Here is a 21,638-nt window from a genome sequence, read left to right as displayed (position 1 = left end):
CTCAAGTTAGGTTAAACCTAGGCTTTTAATTTAGGTTAGGTCTAATATGAGTTAGACCCAACATTTAGGGTAAGGTTTAAGTTAAGTTGGACCTAGGCTTTGAGTTTAGATTAGGTCTAATATGGGTTAGACCCAATATTTAGGCTTTAGTTGGGTTGAAGATGGGTAAACCCAACACTTTAGAGTTTAGTTGGGTCTATGATGGGTAGACCCAACATTTTAGGGTTTAGATTAAGCCTAACCAAAGTAAGGTAAGTCAAGTTTGAGGTTCAGACTTAACTTCAATTGGGTCGAGTCCAATTAGAAGTTCATTTAGGTTAAGCTCGAATGGGATTAAACCTTACCCATACCTAGGCTCAAGTTTAAGTAAACCCTAGATCAAAGGAGTGTTTCCATGGTCAGGGGATAACCATGATGTTATATCCCTAAGATCTTTGGGTTAATGTTTTAATTTGGCTTAAGGAACAATTTGAGGCAAGAAATATTTTTTTGATTTTTACATTTTTACCCATGGATTTAAAATATTTTCATTTTTAGGGTTTTCAAGAGTGAAAATATTATTTTAGCGTTTAAATTTACCATCCTAAATTTTCTAACCATTTGCCAATTTCAATTTCCATTTTTTTTTTATTTTTCATAATTATTTTCTTAAATTAATTACAAAAGTAGTGGTATTTGGTTATGTTCATTTTAGGGACATCCCCTAACTTCGAAAAAAATCAGAGAACATTCACATAGACGGGAGGAATAATCCCTACAAAATTCATAAATTTTGGATTTATATTTAATTTTTAATAATTAAAATACTCAAAGTATTTAATTAATTAAAATTAATTTATTTTCATTTTATTTTTATTATCTTCTCCTTGGTTTACTAAGTTCAGGATATTTTTCTTTTATTTTTATGATTTTTTTACACAAAGTTATGTAACTTTGAATTATTAAGCATTTTTCTATTTTAAAATAAATTGGAAAATCTAATTTATCCACTTAAACGCGTGGCGACCCCGTTATGCTTGGTAGCGTCCAAATCCCACGTGATGTCTCCTGGTACGCAACGCTTTCCACGAGGGAGCCAAGGTGGCCTGCGGCTTGGTCCAATCTTCCTTTACGGTTTGTTGGTGTGAGCCAATCGTAGCCTTCCATTTCCAATACACAGAAATGTACGACATCAGCTCATCATCCCCAAGGGATGAAGGCACGATAGTTGTTCACATTCAAACCCTGAGATCTCCCTTGACTCTCAATGTAAACACTTGGGGTTTGTTCCTATAGTTTTATCTACTCAATACGAAGCTATACATACTGTTTATTAAGCCTAACATTTTCATTTGTTTCATAAAAGACCAAACCCGAAGCAATTTTTAGGGTTCTTGATCCATACTTAGTCCATGGAGGTGTGATCTTAATTGGGCTTGTCAGACACGATTGCTATCACCTCATGAAGCTTTCCCCCCAACTCAATTTGGATTGAAATAGGCTCCACTTATGATCAAGACCAAATGGTGGCTCGGTTTGGACTTGGAATATGTTAGAGGCTGCGGGATGACTTAATTTTGATTGGGATTATTGTTGTGAGGTTTGGGGAAGCTTTTGGGATGCTTAGGTTTGAGATTTGAGGAAGTTGATGTAAAACCCCAAAAAGTTCCTTGTTTTGGTTTAAGAAATTAGGTTTTCTAAAAGGATTTGAGGATCAACTGCCTAACGGATGGATAACAATTTTGGGAGCAAGAGAGTTTGGAGGCTTTACAGGGAGTTTGGTCATGTGCTCAAGCTCTTAGGTTTGCCCCTTTTGTAGCCATTAAAGACTAGGAAGAAGCCTTGGGTTGATTGCAGGAGATGGCTGGCTGCTCAGAGAGCTTCAGATGATCTCAGGGATTGATCTTAGCCATGGATTGTCAAATTTTCCTTTTCTCAAGGTATGTTCATCATGGCTACAAGCATGGGGAAGGAGATGGTTTGAAGGAGCTTTGAGCTCATCAGAGGAAGGAAAATGTGGATAATGTGTTCAGAGTTGGGTTGGCCTGACCACCCTAGCTTGGTCCAAAGAGGTTTGAGATAGGAGCCATGTAAGGTGACACATGCCCTCTTTCATATTGAGCCCACCATTTGACTTTTCAAAGGCTAATTTTGGGTTTACATGGGGTTAATGGGTTGACCGTGTCATGATGGGTAGTCTTTGGATAATGGGTAACCCATTAGAATTGGCTTTGGGCCATGTGAACTTGGATGTCCTTAGAGTTGGGCTTAGGCTAATTCCTTCATGACATTCATTCCAAATAAATAAATAATTGATTAATTAAATAAAAAAAAAGTATAAAATTAATCCCATGGTGGTTGAGTTAATCACATGACCATAGGATTGACCACATGGATTCATTTAGACATAGGGTTGACCATATGATGCTAAGTTGACCATATGGTCAACATGTTGACCATATAGTCGTTAGGTAGACCACATGGACTCTTAAGTGGTTGTTTGGCTGCAAGCCAAATTTAATTTAAATAAGATTCAGTAAATATGGATTTATTAAATATTAATATTATAAAATCTAAATTAATGTTTCGTTCACTTAAGATTAAATCCAATTAAACCCATTTGATGTGTTTAACATAAATCTATTTGAAATATTTTTTTATTAATATTATAAAATCTAAATTAATGTTTCGTTCAATTAAGATTAAATCCAATTAAACCCATTTGATGTGCTTAACATAAATCTATTTGAAATATTTTTTCCCCAAACTAGATCCGTTAAATCCAGCTAATAAGTGGATTTACTAAATCAAAATTTAATAAATGAAAAAAAGCAAAACTTTGATTTAACTTAACCATGAATTTATCTAACCTATTCATGATGATATTTAAATTGCCCATCAAACACCCCCTTAGTTTAAAGCTGAAGATCTTAAATATTAGGTTAAAATGGTTTTTAGAGGCATCTTTATTAAATTGTTCATAGGTTGCTATGATTCTTGGTACTCAAATTCGAGAGAGAGTAAGAGCCAGGGCAATGGAAGGAGTTGATCCTACATCGGAGCCTCCGCCGCTACACCCCGCTATAGCTCCTCTCTCGTTTCTGCTTGGGAAATGGCGAGGCCAGGGGGAAGGCGGGTTTCCCACCATCAACTCTTTCGTCTACGCAGAAGAATTGCTCTTCAACCACTCCGGCAAGGTCTCTCTCTTCCGGCTCTCCCCACAATTCTTCCCCATCTAATACTACGCTTTTTTTTTCCTTTTGTTGCTGGAGCACAGCCAGTGATAGCGTATAGCCAGAAAACATGGAAGCTCAGAGCCCGTGCATGCCGAGAGCGGCTACTGGCGGCCGAAGCCGGATGGCTCCATCGAAGTGGTCATCGCCCAAAGTACCGGCCTAGTCGAGGTCCAGGTGCTAATCGCTACTTGTCTGCTCATATTCCTCTAAACTGGCTCAAATTAGTTGCCTAAATCTTTTGAATATCATATTGTATTGATCACCATTGAGAGCAATTCCAAGCACCGGGCACTTGCTTTGGGATTTATGACAATGTGGATCCAAATTACTAAATGAGTTGAGATGCTCCACAGTCAATCCCTTAAAAGTTGTTTTGTGACGGTCAAGTCTTTTTTAGTATTGTAAAGAATCTCGTGCATCATGACATGACCAAACACATTCAGATTGATAGACATTTTATCCGTAAAAGGATCAATGGTGACATTATTCACTTGTGGCGTGTTTGGTAGCTGAATTTGAGCAAGATTTACACACTATTTAACATAAATCCATCCAAACCAAAAAAATTGTCAACTTTCAATCCGAACTTCGCTAAATCCAATTATTTTTTTCTTTCATTACTTCATTAAACTTAAATTCATATTTATTAAATTGATTATTATGTGGATTTAACGGATTTAGCATAAGAAGAAAATTATAGGAGTTGATTTATGCCTAACATGACAAACAAATTTAATAGATTTAACCTTAAGTTGAACCAAACACTATTTCTGGATTTGATAAATTTGAATGTATCAAATTTACTAAATCCTATTTAAAACAAATCTTATAGGCAACCAAACACCCTCTTAATCTACATTTTAACTCATCTTCAAGTCGCAAATGTTTTCAGGAAATTCTACCTCCAGACAACTTCAATGATTTGAATACTAAGCTGGGTCTTTACAACATTTATGACCTAGCTTGAGAGAGTGTGAGAAATTCTATTCCTATTAGGATATGGACCTCATATGATTAATTTGTGAAAGCTATCGGAGGAAGTTTCTTATTTCGATTTTATTCTTTTTATTGTGTTTCGTATTATATTGCACGTCTTTTCTTTATTGTTTGTTTTGTATTTGGTAAGCTATATTAACCTTAATTATGTTTGTCCCAAATATTTCCTAAGGGGAAATGTTGTAACTTGGTTTAGAGGAAAAAGAAAATATAGTATCTTCACTACTCTTCAAAATCCTATCACATTTAATGGTTATATATTTTGCCTTCTTTTATGTGATTTATATTTTATTGTGAAATGTATTTATTGCCTTTCAAAGTCGAAGGAGACGTAATGAAATTATAGATATGTGATTTGAAAAGAAAATTGAAGAGTTATCTTCTAAATTTAGCTTGATGTCTTTCTACTTCCTTTCATTATGTGAGTTGGATTTATCTGCTAAGATATTTTTCCTTCACATCTACCTGCCTTTTTGACACGGACCCAACTCTTTTAATCGGTGTAAATGAAGCCTCTTTCCTTGTCAGCCCTCTCAAAACAGTGCAAATTATACTCTTATTTTCTAGGTCTTCTACAGACGTCAACACCCCTTGACAACCTCATTTTCTTATTTTCATGACTTCACCACGTCTTAAACTCAACATAACTGATTCTTCATCCCATTATATTCCCCACACATTAACCCATAAGCTCCATTCTATCAAATATCGACACAAACTAGCCTAACCCCAATTGAATCCATTCTATCAAATATCGACACAAACTAGCCTAACCCCAATTGAACCTCTCGACAAATATCTAAAAGCGGCTTTGTCGAAGTCTCTCTTGTATCGTCAACCAACTTCAAGGGCTTCTTTTCTATTTCCTTACACCATAAAAAACTACCCATTCCCATCTTTCATTTCAAAGCTCTCTCTTCTTTATCAGAAAAAGATAAAGATAATAATAGTATATATTATCTAACAAGTCATTTATCTTATTTTGTTATTTTATTACATTTTTTTTACAGTCTATCACATGTTTATTGTTATTCCCATTAAATTCATAATAATCCATATTTTGAAAATCAAAATTCCCTTGGTGTAATAGTGTCTGGCCTCGCTTTAAGAAGGGTGAAATTTGGAAAAGTACACTTCAAACCCTTTAATTAGCGCCTTTGATTTGAAGGTAGGATAGATTCTCTCTCCTCTTGCATGTGACCTTGCTCTCCTTGGCAAGGTTGGTTTAAAACTTCAATTCAAGATTTTTTTGAGATTTTATTATGTGCTGGAAAGACCCAACCTAACATTCAGGCTTGAATTTGATTTTTTGAGAGTCCAAGTTAATCCTAAATGTTAGGTCGGGTCTTTCTAAGGCTTGTCTCTTATAGATGAGCCTCCTAATTCACAACTTCTCTGTTTAAACTTATGTGATCTTGTTTAAACTTATTCCCATTAAATTCATAATAATCCATATTTTGAAAATCAAAATTCCCTTGGTGTAATAGTGCTTGGCCTCGCTTTAAGGAGAGTGAAATCTGGAAACAGAAACTTCAAGCCCTTTAATTACTCCCTTGGATTTGAATAGGCTAGATTCTCTCTCCTCTATGCATGAGATCAAGCTCTCTTTTGCAACATTGGTTTAAAACATCAATTCAAGCTTTTTTTGAGATTCTATTGTGTGCTGGAAAGACCCGACTTAACATTCAGGCTTGAATTTGATTTTTCAAAAGTCCAAGTTAAGCCTAAATATTAGGTCGGGTCTTTTTAGGGCTGGTCTCTTTTAGATAAGCCTCCTAATTCACAACTTCTCTGTTTAAACTTATTCCCATTAAACTCATAATAATCCATATTTTGAAAATCAAAATTCCCTTGATGTAATAATGGTTGGCCTCGCTTTAAGGAGAGTGAAATTTGGAAACGGAAACTTCAAACCCTTTAATTACTCCCTTGGATTTGAAGGTAGGCTAGATTCTCTCTCCTCTATGCATGTGACCGAGCTCTCCTTTGCAACATTGGTTTAAAGCTTCAATTCAAGCTTTTTTTTGAGATTCTATTGTGTGCTGGAAAGACCCAACCTAACATTCATGCTTGAATTTGATTTTTAAAAAGTTCAAGTTAAGCCTAATTGTTAGGTCGGGTCTTTCTAGGGTTGGTCTCTTGTAGATGAGCCTCCCAATTCACAACTCCTCTGTTTAAACTTATGTGATCTTGTAATAATTGTTAGACTAAGAGTGTGTTTGAGACAGCTTGTGTTTATCCAGATAAGCAGCTTATCCTGAAACACGACCCGTGGGGTTCGACTTGCAGCCTGCGTTTAGTGTAAAAACCCAACTGCATTTTCGGATAACCTGCCAAAACGTGTTTTCTAAATGGTGAGGCGGGGCACATATAAGTTGCCCCAAACGGGCCCTAAATTGAAATAAATTTGTAGTTGATTTTCCAATGGTTAGTCTTGTTTATGTTCTAGTTGACTTTGTTAATAGTGTAGCTAGCTCATTCAAATTTAGTTTATGTAACATTATATGTAATATATAGTGCCTGCCTATTTCACACTAACTAATATTGCCTGAATCAATTTCTTGAGGCATATATCTCACCATCCACCATACGTTTCACTAAAATATCAAAAAGCCATTCTTTTAAATGCTTATTAATACTCCTAGGGAGGTAAGAGGCACTTGTTATCAACTTGTCACTTTTTTATTACTAAAGGGGAATTACACAAATTGGTCTCAATTCTTATTCACTTTGTTCCTCATTTACCGTCTTAAGTGTCGGGTGTTCTTTTGTTGATGAGCATGATAACTTTTTATTTTTAGTTGATTGCACAGACTATGGTATTGGCTCAAGATTAGGGCTAAGAATTTAGCTCGGAGATTGTTCATTGCTCGAAAATCAATTCAAAATTTGGCTTAAATCGCGATGTAATCGAAGTGAGCCGAGCTATGAGCCAAAATTATGGATTGAAATTTTTTTGAGTCAATTTTGAGCCATACACAGATCGTATTAAAATGTCTTGAGATTGGCTCAAAAGCTTTTGTTTTAATTATAAAAATTACATTATATATATATATATATACATACATATATATATATATATATGATAGATTGCTAAATGAAATTTTAGAATATATAGGCGATTATATTTTTATTTTATTTTATTTATTCATTTTAAGTTAGCTTAATTGAAATTAACTAGCTCGTTTTGATTTTCAAGCTTGAACAGATCCAAAGAGCTCAATTTAAGCTTTCTCTGCTCCTTTCAATTTCGAGCTAGAACGAGTTGTATTCAATTTTGAGCCGAGCTTGGCTCGAAATCGAATACAATGAGCCATGAGCCATTTGCTGATTTTGAGCTGCATTCAAATATGTTCAAACTGATTTCAAGCCTAACCCAGTTCGACTCAAAATTTGATCATTCACAAGCCTACTCAGTATTTGTTATTTATCTACCGTGTTACGCAATTAACAAACAAAATTGAATTCTCGATTTTATACAGATTAATTCCATTTCCCGCTATGCAGTAGTTAAGAAAGTTTGAAGCTTCGAGGGATAAGGGTGAGAGGGAGAGGAATAACTTACTTTTTTTAGCTTTGGATTGCTATTTTTCATGTTTTTTAAAGTTATCAAATTCATGATTTTAAGAATGTTCTTTTTTTTCTTAAGAATAGCCAGTTTCTAACGGAGGAGCTTCATGTATTATTGCCACCCACTCTACCACATGGCTGGCATTCAATTTGATATGATTTTTTGTCAATTTGCAGAGGGGTTCATACGATGCAGAAAACAAGCTTGTCATGCTGCAAAGTGAGCTTGTTGGAAATGCATCAAAGGTAGATAAAAAAATAGCTGTTTAAATTATGATATATTACTTGTCTAATCAAGTAACATTTATTTTTAGTTTCCTAGACCTTTTCTTAGTGTTTTACTATGTAAAAATTTCAAATCTATACGCTTCCAATAAAATATGGAAGGTCATATAAATAAGATGCATTCACCATGCATAGTTGAAATAAGTATTCCTCGTGTGTGTGTGTGTGTGTCTATATATATATATATATATATATATCTGTGTGTGTGTGTGCTGCGTACCTCAGCTTGTTGGTTGGCCTCCTCGGTGTAAAACTCCTTAGGTTGGGGGTTCAAATCCCCCTAACACAATTGACCTTAAGGAGGTGGTACTCAAATTGATAGACACATTAGGAGTGGTTGGAGGCTCGTATAATAGCCTCTGACCATTCCTTATATATATATATATATATAGTATGAAGAATTACATATGAGCCCATTATACTTTTTCTTCTTAGTGAAAGATATGCATAGGTTGTCCAACTAAAATGCCATAAATTAAAAAAAAAAAAAGACCAAGAATTTAGATTGCATTGTTCTGTAGTCATTTTAGTAACTTTGGTAATTGGTGTTCTGTCTGTCTTAGGCTTTAATTATATACAAGGAGAGCTGAAGAACTGATGTTATCAAATTAGCCTAGGCTCGCATCCTTGTAGGTCCTCAAATCTAGAATAAAAACTGTGATTCTCTGTTTTGGATTTATGATCCAAGTGAAACCCTTAAAATCTTATACTAATTCTTTCTTTGAGTGTGTTTTGCTTTTCTCCTTGAGGTATAGAAGGCTCTCTTGTCTCATCCTCTGTAGATAATATTTTTCTCATTCCAACAATGCTGTCAACAAGAGCACCAAAATATGCTGGCATCCTTAAATTTGATATTTAAGAATATAGGAAGGATAGATCAATGGTTGCGACTAATTCGATGAGAGGTGAGTTAAGGATGCACTAGACTTATGAGAGAGAGACAAGTTGTGTGATAAGTATCTCTTTTGTTCTTATTATGTTTGAACTCTATTTCTAAAATCCTATTGCCTTTTAATATTTGATATATATGGAAGTTTTATAGGATGGTCTCCTTTTCAGAGTAGGACCCCTTCTTGGTTCTTTCCAATCTTAATTATTTAGGCTATTGCTCATGTCAGGAGAATGGGAGGTTGAATCTTCCTTTTTAGTGGATATTGGGGTTTATGGATTTTTTATTGGATTTCAAATATATCAGCACTTCTTTTGATTTTTTTTCTCCATCTCAGGATCTCACGTAACCAATGTCAAGGATGTTAATGGATTACTAGCAATACTAGTTTCAGTACTTGAAGATATTTTACAGTGCCTTGAAGGTGTCTCAAGTTATTACTTCTAACTTCTACTTTGTCTTAGTTTTGTTGTTCTCGTTTTTGGTCGGATTGAGCTTTTATAGTGGCTAAATGATGTTAGGATCCATTATTCTATTGCTATGAGGTGTTCTTTGGTTGTCTTGGATGGGTTTTGTCTTGTTGAACTATAGAGTGGTTAAGCTATTTGATTTTTTTGAACTTAGCAATTCTCTTGATCTGTCTTACCCTATTTTATTCATTATTTTTATATCCTTAAATTTTATGTTTGATTTGACTTAGGGTATGTTTGGGGCAGCTATAGTTTAATAATAAGCTATTGTGGATAAGTTGACTGTCTATTTGATGATCTCATACCCTACATTGACCTCGTGGTATAGGGTCAATTTTCAACACCTCATCTGACAAAAAGAGCCTGAATAAACGAGGGACCATGCCCATTGAGGGTAGCAGATGTATATCCTCATCAATGTCTTTCTGGCTGCATCCATGCAAGCTCCTCGAACTGCTCACAAGCAACTCCTCATCTAGCTCAGACTCGGAATCTGATACGGCTTCGATCTACCATCTTATCTGAAGACAAGATGGGGATCCTAGGCTCACACTTCGAAGCTATGGGGATACAAAGCCCTTCCTTCTACTTCCTTACCTCCTTGCCTTTAACCAGAAGGTAGCAAGGGGAGGGCTCATATTCATAGTACTCTGCATCATCAAAAACTCTCACATAATGGAAAAGGGTTGAATGTCCCCGGCGATGGAAAACTCTTCCCCTCCATGCATGTATTTGATGCACTGGTGGATGGTGGAAGGTATCATCCTATACTCATGGATCCATGGGTGCAAATACGTATTCCCATCGATCACATGGAATTTGGCTTTGCTCTTGTAGCTCCAAATTGGAGATGCAAAGTGCTAGAGCCAAGGGTCTTTTGATCCTTCTCATTGAAACCATTGAGTATAATCCTATCAGAGCATAATCTCCTCATGCTCAAGGCAACAGTTCAATCATACGGACACTGATGATATTCACCGAAGAGCCGGAATCAACCAAGATACGGTTTAACGGAGAGTCGTATATTCCAGTCGACACATGTAGATGACGGTTGTGGCCTGTAGTACCCAAAAACAAGTCTTCCTCAGTGAAGGTATCGATAACTACATCCGACAGCATAACCGCCTCCGTCATCCTCTCTTCCGTATGATATGCGTTGAAGGCCTTGGGCCCGTGAAGAGCTCTGATCAAGGTTTCTCTTAGCTCGGAAGAGAGAAAAAGTGCATCATAAGTGCTCAAAGCAGCTGACAACCTTTTGAGGTGTGCCATCATATTATAGTCTTCAAATTTGGAAGGCTATTTAGCTCATTCACTTGGGACTTCGGAATGATTATTCACCTCTCAGGTGATAATATCTTTCCCTTTCTCCTTATACTTGGCTACAACAACTCTAGAAGGAAGCAATTTGCTGCTTCTAAAGCGGACTTCCTGGTTATTCTTACTAAGGGACCCAGAGGGATCAACTTTAGTGAAACAGAAAGCTCATCAATGATGCCTTAATGGCCATAGGACTCACATGTGTCACTACATAAATCACTATGATCGTCACAAATGTGGTACATGTTACTCAAGGAGGGCAATAACAGGTATTGCCCATCTCCATCTTCATCATCATCTATGTCATGAGCATCCACCATAAAGGGATGAAACACAAAGAAGTAATCAACATATTCTTCTTTCATTGCTTCATAATCATAAAGTGTGTCAAAAGGAGCATTACATTCCACTCTTGAATTACAAACAAAAGAAGAAAAATCATCATAAAAGCTGAAAATTGAAACAACTGCTACCATCTTTGCAAATCCCTTCCCATGGGGTTACTCTAGGTACTGATATGATATCTCGATCTCTCAGCTTTGTAGCGAGCCTCAAACCACTTCTTGAAAGGATAACTCTCCTCAAGGACATGCCCGTAATGTATATGATAAGGGCAGAAATTTGGCCCGTGGTCTTCTCCAACTCGTGGGGTCTCCTCGGCGGTGGGAGTTGCATCCCTTGCTTAATCAGGTTCTTGAGCATCTTCCAAAGACAATCATTCCTAAAGGAATACACCTTAGACTTCCTCTGCTCAAGAGATTGGGATTTCCATTTCTAAGAAAGCGGGCGAGCTTGCTCGACAAACATGACAGGCTTTTTTAGCTTCCAATTAGATGTCGAAAGAGCTAAACTTTCTTCATTCTTCCTCGAAGGAGCCACATAGCGCTTTTGGCCCTTGGCATTTTCAGTATCTTTAAAGGCTAATGCGTCTGCTTTATTTTGCAGCTAGACACCTTCTCAATCAAAGTCTCAAAAGTTTTAATTGAACTCATATTCAATAAGACTGAAATAGGGCGTTTTATCTTGCCCATGAGGAATGCGATTTCTTGTTGCTCCTACAATTGTGGCTCACACTGCAAACTCAAATTGCTCCACCGAATAATGAACTTCAACAAGGGCTTAATAGGACTCTATCGAGCTAATAGTCAGTCATTCATAGTGACTTGGTGGTGTGCTCCCACAAAGCGTTTCACAAACGCATCCTCCAACTCAGTGAAGGTCTTGAATGAGCCGTTGGGTAGATCGATATACCATTCAAAATCGAGCTTCACTAAGCTGGTAATAAAGAGACGAAACAAAAGTGCATCATTGTTGTCAATATTGCAACAAATTGCTCTAATTGGGTCATGTGTTGGCGAGGATTGCCAAAGTCCTCAAATCTTTTGAAATGAAGGGGTACAAATATATTCCTACGCCACGGGATATGTTCTACCTCGTCGCACAAAGGTCTCACTTTGCTGGGCCGCCAAAGCAGTGTTGACTTTGGCGTCGACGAGAGACTGTAGGTGTGAGTCAGAAAGGATGTGCTTATGTTGTGCAACACCACAGGAAGCGGCATGGATATTCCGGGAAGGTGTTAGAGGCACAGTAGGAGCGGTAGGCTGTGTTTCACCCTAAGTAGGGGAGAAACAATGTCGGGCTATGCCCTCTCGCCTTTGCAATGTTGCTATCTGGACAGCAAGGAGGACGATTTGAGCCTGTAAATGAGCAATGATATTACTCTTTCTCTGATCCCCTTGATCGACCACGGGGCCACCATGGGCTTCAATAATCTCATGATGATCATCCTCGACGGGATTAGTGGCTTGGCCCTCAATATTCGAGCTCTGCGCTCGTGTGGCATAGTCATGACCCGACAAGTGACCATCTCAAAATCACAGAGTTTCTCACTGAGGAGGACGACCTCAAGCAAATCCTCTGGAATATCCAAGAGGTAGTCCAGAATATTAGAATAATCCCCGGATTGGTCATCCTCAGGATTGATTTCGGGCTCCACCCCGGGGTCACTCTGTAATGGCTCCGAGACACAATCTACGGAAGGGACAACCCCCTCCGGGATTGACTCAACTGCCTCCACAATCAGAGTTGGAGCCTCAATAGAAGAGGTGAGGACCTTTCGAACCCACTGCCTCCTATATTCGTTGAGACAATATCCCATCCTCAAATAGTTGTTTTGATACACGTAATGAGAATGTCTTCGAGGATATGCCCTGAAACTCCCTCCACCAACAAAAGAAGTGTTGACTTTGCTTCTAAGAAGAAGGCGAAGAATAAACATAAGCAACGATACTTTTCTTTTTATTCATATCAGGAATATGTACATCAGATGCGAGCTGCGCTGCTGCAACAGTGAACCTAACAACAACATGAATGAACTCTGGTGCGTTTGCACTGAGCATTACACCAGAGGTTCCTAGCAACTTCCCAGCGGGCTCAACAGTCGGCACAACGAAGGGTAAACACCCCGACTGAGCAGTGGATTGACATTGACTGATTGAAGCCCATCACCTGCTACGACGACCCGGGTGTGGGGGAAGTAGAGAAACTCTTGCACGATCCGCCTGGATGTCTCAGAGAATCGAGCGAGGAGCTTCTTCTCAGAAATAGGCCCTTTTCCCCTCGGAGAGAAGTCAACCCCGACAATTTTCTTAGAAAGAAGGCTTGTGGTAACCTTGTTAATCTGAACGGCATGCCCGAGGCAGCCCACACTCGCACGAGGAAGGGGAGCCCTCCTAGCTATTCTGGCGGGGTCGTACTCCTCACAATCAGAAAGTACAACGAAAGGGTTCTCAGCTAAGGGTATCTGAGACTCTACCTGAACTAGAATCGAAACAATGGAGTTAGAAACCTGCTGCTGAGCCTTGAACAACCTATTTCGGGTGTTCTGGGCTCTCCTGCCCAATTTAGGAGTAGAATCAACCTCAGAGGGAATCAGGACAACAGAGTCCAGGACCGTAGCAGGGGAAGTAAGAACAACAAAAGTGCTATCAGAAAACTGGCCTGTCGGAAGCAGGGAGATCCGTGAAAACATGAATTGACGACCCGACAGCTTGGAGAAGACTGATGGGCGCCGCGGTGCATCACCCATCGGGCACCGGACTCTTCTTCGCAGAAGGGACGGGGTTGATGCGAGCCACTTAAACAGGAGTGAGTATGTGGGCATGACTTCGTTTTCTAGGGGGTGTGCATAGAGCATAAGCTTCAGAAGACGTAGGATTACATAAGGTAATCCTGACTAGGTGCTTGAAATAACTAACAAGCAAAAAGAGACAACGATTAACAAAAAGGAAATTTCAAGAAAAACCAATCGTAAAAAAACAGTATAACAACACAGTTGCATGCGACTGTATCAACCGAACTGTTGAGGGTGAGAAAGCCAGACATAATACGTCAAGCTACTAACCATATCAACTGACGTATGGACTGAAAACCAAGGCTTCACAAAAAGCTCAACAAGTGGCTCGAGAGAAAAAAACCAAGTCACAATAATGAGCAAACTCTAAACATGGAGAGAGAGGCTATAATGCCGGAATAAAAACGAAACTCTTAGTGTGGAGAGAGAGACTCATTCTCCAACGAAGTCGCCAAATTTGTTTTCTAGGTTTTTTTTAAGACTTGGAGTCGTTAGTTTGGAGTCATCAGCTTTTATATAATTTCATTATTTGAATAGATCTCACTACCGAATCATATCAATGATTCGAAGATGAGAGAATTTGAAAAGAAGGATATACAACAACAAATATGTAAACAAATAAAAAGAAATAAACAAAAGGTTTATATATGGGTATTCATCGTGTGATGGGTCAAGAGTATACGTCCGAACAAGATCGGACAGAAGTATCTCGAAACACAACATCCACGAAGAGAATCTCTACATAAACTTCCTGTAACCAGAGAATAAAAAAAACATTTTTGTTCTGGGGTCAAGAGTCTCCTAGAGGAACGTATCCATCTAGTTAATTTCATCTTTGGGGATACCTAGGAATACTCTTGATAAAATAAGTTTTGCTTATATTATCATGAACCTGGAGAATAGGTCATCAAAGTTGGTTATTTCGTATGAGAACACTTTAATGCTTCAAAACTCTCGCTAAGCCATCAGGCAGAGAGTGAGTCTCTCACATCTCAAATGAGTAGCGGTTTGTCGGCATACAAAGCCTACAAAATAACTAAAGTTATCTTGACGGGGATATCCTAATATGTCATAGTTCACCGGGACATAAGTGCAGATGATGAATCACCGTATTCTAAACGGGTGGCAACTCATCGGTAATTGGACCATAAAGATGATATCAATGAAGTCAAAGGAATGACAAGGCTCAAAGGGGCTCAACAACAAGAGTAGTAGAGTGATCCTAAATAGATAGAGGTAGCCGGGTCGCGGTATTACAGACCCGTCATCCCAAGCTACTAGGACTCTACTTCAACTTGGTCGTGAAGGTCGTCGACTCAACATGTCCAGAGATCCACGGTTAGCAATCCTTGAATTGTATCTTCCACGAGGGCCTCGGTAGCTCCAATGTTAAAAGAACGAAACTCTAATCCTATGACTTACAAGTTGGAGCTTAAGAGGTGAAACTCACACTCGTCAGACAAATGGTGGAGTTGTTTCAGGAAAGAAAGGAAAAAAGAGGTCCAGCTACAAAAGCTAAAAAACACCATCCACAAAGGACTTACACCTCATCTGGGTCGGGGCAGCCTCTAACATTCTAAACTCATTGGACAACCACATAAGTAGAAATTTATGTCAGGTCTGTCAGGTTGGAGAAGCTCCGGGGCTTCTCCTCAGGACATGCAAACATGATGCAGTTTTCTACTACAGTCCTAATTGTGGAGGCTCTATTGTATGACTTAGGATATAGTCATGCTATGCAACCCATTTTAAAATCGGTCCGAAGTCCATACAAGAAAGTAAAAGTGCAAATTTTAAAAACTTAAATATTTTAATCCTAAAATTTTTATTATCTTGAATATTTTATTAAAATTTTAAAGCAAATTTAGCATTTTAAATTCTAAAGAGCATATATTACATTCATGATTCCCATACAACCACAAAAAAAAATAATGAAATTCATTTCAAGCATGTAAACATGCAATAAAACAAATCAAATAAAATAATAACAAATGTCAGTGTTGTTGGGTTGACAATATATCCCATAAAGGAAAAAGAGCGCCCGGACACCACATATATATGTCCGGTTCTAATTCTATGCATCAATTTCAAATGCAGAATTAACATACGAGACACGATTTGCTGCTTTTGATCCCTCGCCATGTGATTTCCGCTTTAAAATGCCTTAGAACCCGTGATCGTATCTTATTTCCGCTATAGGATTGTCTTAATGACTTTTCTAAGGACTCTGAAAGGTACATAACAAAATAAAATAAAAAGGATTCGACTTGCATGAAAATCGCGTTAACGAGAAAGTCAACAAACATGCACGTACATTGAGCCGTGTCTTTTCATCGTGGGAGCTAAATGAAAACTGCAAACCGAATGTTAGTAGAAATTATTTCGTGCTCTCCCTTAATGATACATGTGTGTGTACATATACTTATATATAGACACAACTTTTTGTAGAAGAATGTCCTAATACGCTATCATGCATATCAAGCACACAAGCAAGAAAGATTTTTGACTAGGGTAACCAAACCAACAAAGAATACTAGCCAAACATAAAAAAGACTACCTAACATCATAATCCTACTTAGCACACCATCTAATGAAAGGTGTCTTAACTATCATCTAAGTGCATAGGATAAAGTTTCTAGTTATCGTATGACTTTGACGAGGTCGCTACACCTAATTCGTCCTAAAGATATAGGGAATCTAAAGCACACCACAAGAAATGGGTGACATTTAAAAGAGGTGGCTTCATTTATGCCTAACATATATATAAATTTTTTAAAGTAAGGTGGATAATACTTATAGTAGCAAAAATATCTATTTTTGTATATTTTAAAATAACATACCACTAATGACAGATCTAGATCAATCAAGTGACATGCTTTAAATTTTTTAGATCTTTAGTATAGTTATATTGTTTGTTGCTCTTGACACAGAAACTTGCATTGCTCGTTGAGACATCTTCGCTATTAATGCTTGTTTGAGTATTACGATCAACAAACTGGTCTTTCTCCTAACAAGTAGGACAAGTTATCAAGATGAATGGACAAACATATAAACATACAAAATGCCTACATTGTGATTTGTTTGACGAAAACACGAAACAATCATAAAGGGCGCCCAAAAGGGCGAAACACACATTATGCAAATATGTAAGGATGCTACGTGCAACATGATACAAACATGATATACCAACCAAAAAAAAAAACTATCTATAAAGAGGAATTACGCCTGCCCGGGGGAATCGGGGTGTCATGCGACAAGCAGACACCAAGTACGAATGTGTTTGCATCGAGTGGAATGATATATATGAAAAGGATTAATTCCTTACCTGAGAGGCACTCTCCGAGCAGACATACAAACATGCAAGATATGTAATAGACACATAAGAACAGTCAAACATACATAAAAGCGACAAACATATGAGAAATATCAAGCATACGACATGCAGAAATGACAAGCATACAAAAATATTAAGTGTCAAATAGGCTAAGTGATGCGATACTTACAAGTGAGAATCACACACCTAAGTGGACACACATTGTGCCTCACATGAGTTCAGTGGCTATGAAGCTTGACTCGTGCTTAACACAATGTGGAATAACTACGACACTCTAGGCGGCATCGTATGGAGTGGGATAGATGCTCTATAAGTGAGCCAACTCCTCCCAAAGAGCGCAAGTGTCCATCCCCATGTATAAAATGTCATATTTGTGGAGGACGCTTGCAAGTGTGGACACTTAAAGAGGCACCAGAAGTGGTGGTGCTCAAAGTGACACCACAAGCGGGGGTGCTCAAAGTGACACCATAAACATGAATGTTCAAAGAGACACCCAAACATAGATGTTTAAAGAGACACCCAAACATGCCATATGCAAAACATACATGGCAAAAAAAACTTTTACATGCAATGACAAGTCGTAGACATCAAATCAGAATAAGATTTTTCATACACATGTAAATAAACATGCAATATGATGCAAAGAGTATACAAGCATGCAAGTGATTGATCGGCCGAGTTATGGCGGCCGGTCCGGTCAAACAGGAAAGGTAAGTCGATCAATCCAAGACGTGCGATCGAACCCGAAGTGGGTAATCGAACAAGTGCAGTTGATCTAACCCAAAAGATCGAATGATTGGGTCAGAGCGGTCGATTGAGCCCGGAAAATAAGTCGATCGGGTCAGGACGACCGATCAGACCCAGAGCGGGTGATTGAACTGGTGCGATCGAAACCCAAAAGATCGGTTGATCGAGCTCGAAAAATGATCAGGTTGGGATGGCTGATCAGACTCAATGTGAGTGATTGAACCGGTGCGATTGATCAAACCCAAAAGATCGGGTGATCGGGCTGGGGTGGTCGATCGAGTTCGGAAAATAAGTCGACCGGGTCAGGACGACCGATTAGACCCAAAGCAGGTGATCAACACATGGCAGTCGATCGAACCCAAAGATTGGGTAATTGGAGTGGGGCGGCCGATCGAACCCAAAGACTGTGTGATCGGACCGGGGCGGCCGATCGAGCTAAGAAAATTGGTCTATCGGGCCAGAACGGTCGATCAGACCCAAGGTGATCAATCAATCATGTCGATGCGGCTGATCGAATCAAAGTGATCACACGATCAATCATACAATATGCACATAATCAACATGAGATAGACAAAATGCTACAAATGGGCACACAAATTTCTACATGTACAAATATCAAACACACAAAATGTGGCAAAAGGCATGCACGCATAACACTCAATGGCAAGCCAAACTCGTTCACATAGGATATATGTTTAAAAATGGAAGTGGTGTCAATGCCATATTGCACGAAGCAACGAGAGCTTGCCACCCATTTGCCCGACATAGAGCGAAGGATTTATCCACAAGGTGAATTATTCGTGATCGAGCGAATGACGACCAAAGGGGCGTCATCCCACCAATCATTCGAGTTCACTTGTCTATTCAAGTGAAATCACCGAACAAATGGAGAGATTGACAAAATCTCGTCTTTTATAGGAATTTTGGTAGTAGGGTTTTAGGGAAAATGCTCACATTCGTATGAAAAAAGTCCGCAAAAGTCTCCCTAACCTATCAGTTTCTTCTAAGCACACAAAAACTAAGTGTTTAATCCTCCAACAACCAGACGTAGGGACTCTAAGAAGAAAAATGCGAGAGTTTGAGGATTCTCACCGCCATGGTGGTTGCTTGACGTCCAATTGTGTCCTGGATGAAGCACTCCCAACAGTAGGAGACAAGCTGCCAAGGTACTTCCCCAAAGCATGAGGCAGCTCTCCTCAAGGAGGAGATTCTGGCGAACTCCTGAGCTTTGGTGTGAACCCTTCTCCTAAGTATGAAGAAACTCTCATTAAGGAGGAGATTCCAGCGATGTCTCGAAGATCCTTCTCCCAACAATGGGAAGCTCTCCTCAAGAAGGAGACTCCATCGAGGCAGTGCACAAGAACTCCTTTGGCTTTTTCGACGAGATAGTGGTTAGAAAGGAAAATAAAGAGGAAGAAAAAGAAGAAAATGAAAGAGTTGGAAGAGGAAGATGGAAGCAGAATCAGGAAAAATATCTCTTCAATCTCTCCAAAAACTCCTTCATAGCTCTCCCATAGCTCCCCAAGCTCTCACAGACCGAACTTTACAAAATGGAGTTCGATCTAGCTGAAGGTCCCTGCTCGAGAAGATATTCCCTTGGCTCAATGCATGGATTGACCACTTGCCCCATTAGGAAGCATCCCACGTGAGCTCAACTCCCATTTTTGGCTTTAGACCTGGTCCATGGCGGTTAACCGGAGGTTATACGGCATTTTGACTGGTTTCCATGGACTTGCAGGTTGAAACCACGCGATAAGTTGAGCTTGGAGCCTATGCCTCAGAGCCTCTGGCGCCTGGGTGCCACTCATATGAACGTGTGGTGACTTCTAAAGACCAAAATGGGCACCGAATATGTTCCGTGTCCTGAATGAGGCCCTCTGAAGGCAGGTTCTCCCGGGCAAGGCTAAATCACTGCCACCCCTAACTTCATGCCCCGAACAAGTGCTAGAGAGTTCTGGATAGGTTTCTTCAGCTACAGGGTGCTACAGACGAACCGTAGACTATCTTGAGTCGTGTTGATGGACACCCTACACTCGTGACATTAAAAAATGATGCCAACAACTTGCACCTAATGGGTGAAATTATAAATGCTTGGCGTTTGAGTCACATGAGGCTTTGTGCTGCCACGTAAATCATATATAATTCAAGCAAAATGCTGCTCCTCAAAGTGGACAAAGGTTCACTCTTATAGCTAAATTGACCACTTTATGTATCATAGTCATTGTTAGTACTTTCAAATTATGATTGGCCATACCTTATCTTTTTGAGAGAAGAGATGTTCATATTTATTTTGGAGAGATTATTAATCATGGAAGTTCATGTTCGTAGGATGTCTTCACTTAATATCTGTATAAAATTTGAAATGTAGGGTGGAATCTTTGTATATTATTTGCCACTCAAAAACATTTTCTTTTTCTAATTTTGCATGAATCATTAGTTCTTTTGGAGCTAGATATTGAGATAACATGGAGTTATTTTTAAATTTAAGCCATTTATAAAGATATTGTTACTACATGTTTTCAAGTTACCTGAAGGCATCATCATCATCATCAAAAGTCTAATCCAAATTGTTAAGGTTACAATCCTGCAAAAATGGTGTTTGCATGGATACAATTAAATGAAATTACAATTTTATGCTATAAAATTCTTGCATCAGGATATCCTCATCAAATATTTGTCAGTCTGGGCTTTATAGCCATTGAATTTTCTTCAAGATGAATGCAATATATGAGGAATCAATCAAAATTTGTATTGTATATCATCTCAAAGCAAATTAAAGTGAATTTTAATTTGTTATGATCATAAGGTTCAAATTGAAAATGAATTTTTTTCATGTTTTCACAACAAACCTTCCACCTGAGCCATAATCATAAGAACATCTGTTGAAAAGTCTTTTTTTTCTTTTGACTTTAGACTTAATTATGGCAGGTGAAGGAAATAACCAGGGTCTTCAAGGTCATGAATGGCGAACTATCATACATTGTCCAAATGGCAACAAACCTTACCAGTCTTCAGCCTCATCTTAAAGCTTTGCTCCAAAAGGTTTGAGAAATGTATGGGAACATCCCCTTTTGTTTTTGGAACACTTTATTGCATAGACTTATGCATGAAAAAGTAAATAATGAAGATAATAAACATTTGAGTGCTAAAATCTCACCCCATTCATTCCATTATCTCGTTCCCTTCATTCTGTTCCCTTCGTTCTGTTAGCTTGAAGTCAGATCGAGCTCGATTCAATTTCAAGTCAGGTTAGCTCGAAATTGAGTTAGTCGTACTAAATCTATTTGAGCGAATTTCATGCTCTCAGCTTGAAACCGGATCGTTAACAACCCTACATGTAATGGTCGTTTTATGAAAAACATTTATCTTATATATCATTTAAAAGAAAAAGTGTTGGCTAATTAATTCCATTAGAATTAAGGCTGTTACCGTTCAAATATTACGATGCTAACGAAACATCAACGCTTAATGCAAGAGAATTCCACATAATTATGTACAAATATTATGTGGTATGCATGTAAATTCCCCAAAAAAGTTCATTCACTCTACGTCTCTATTGCAATCAACCTTCATGCTCTACATGACAGAGACAACTCTCTCTGAAACAAGTATATTTGTAAAGTTGGTAAATGCAATAACAATTATTTACGCATCAAAGCACATAAATGTCAAAACAGACCGT

General features: G+C 38.4%; 1 protein-coding gene across 1 annotated transcript; it reads left to right on the top strand.

The window, feature by feature from the left end:
- The first annotated feature begins 2,936 nt into the window (after positions 1-2,936).
- Positions 2,937-21,129, top strand: LOC110025769 (UPF0678 fatty acid-binding protein-like protein At1g79260). Its single transcript, XM_020726418.1, is given in 5 exon segments — positions 2,937-3,176; positions 3,257-3,294; positions 3,296-3,389; positions 7,959-8,027; positions 20,885-21,129. Coding segments are annotated over 5 exon segments (528 nt in total). The 5' UTR covers positions 2,937-2,969; the 3' UTR covers positions 21,005-21,129.
- Positions 21,130-21,638: the final 509 nt, after the last annotated feature.

This window comes from Phalaenopsis equestris, unplaced genomic scaffold (assembly GCF_001263595.1).
Source record: "Phalaenopsis equestris unplaced genomic scaffold, ASM126359v1 Scaffold000329, whole genome shotgun sequence".
Taxonomy (NCBI): domain Eukaryota; kingdom Viridiplantae; phylum Streptophyta; class Magnoliopsida; order Asparagales; family Orchidaceae; genus Phalaenopsis; species Phalaenopsis equestris.
This window is presented reverse-complemented; position numbering and strand designations above follow the sequence as displayed.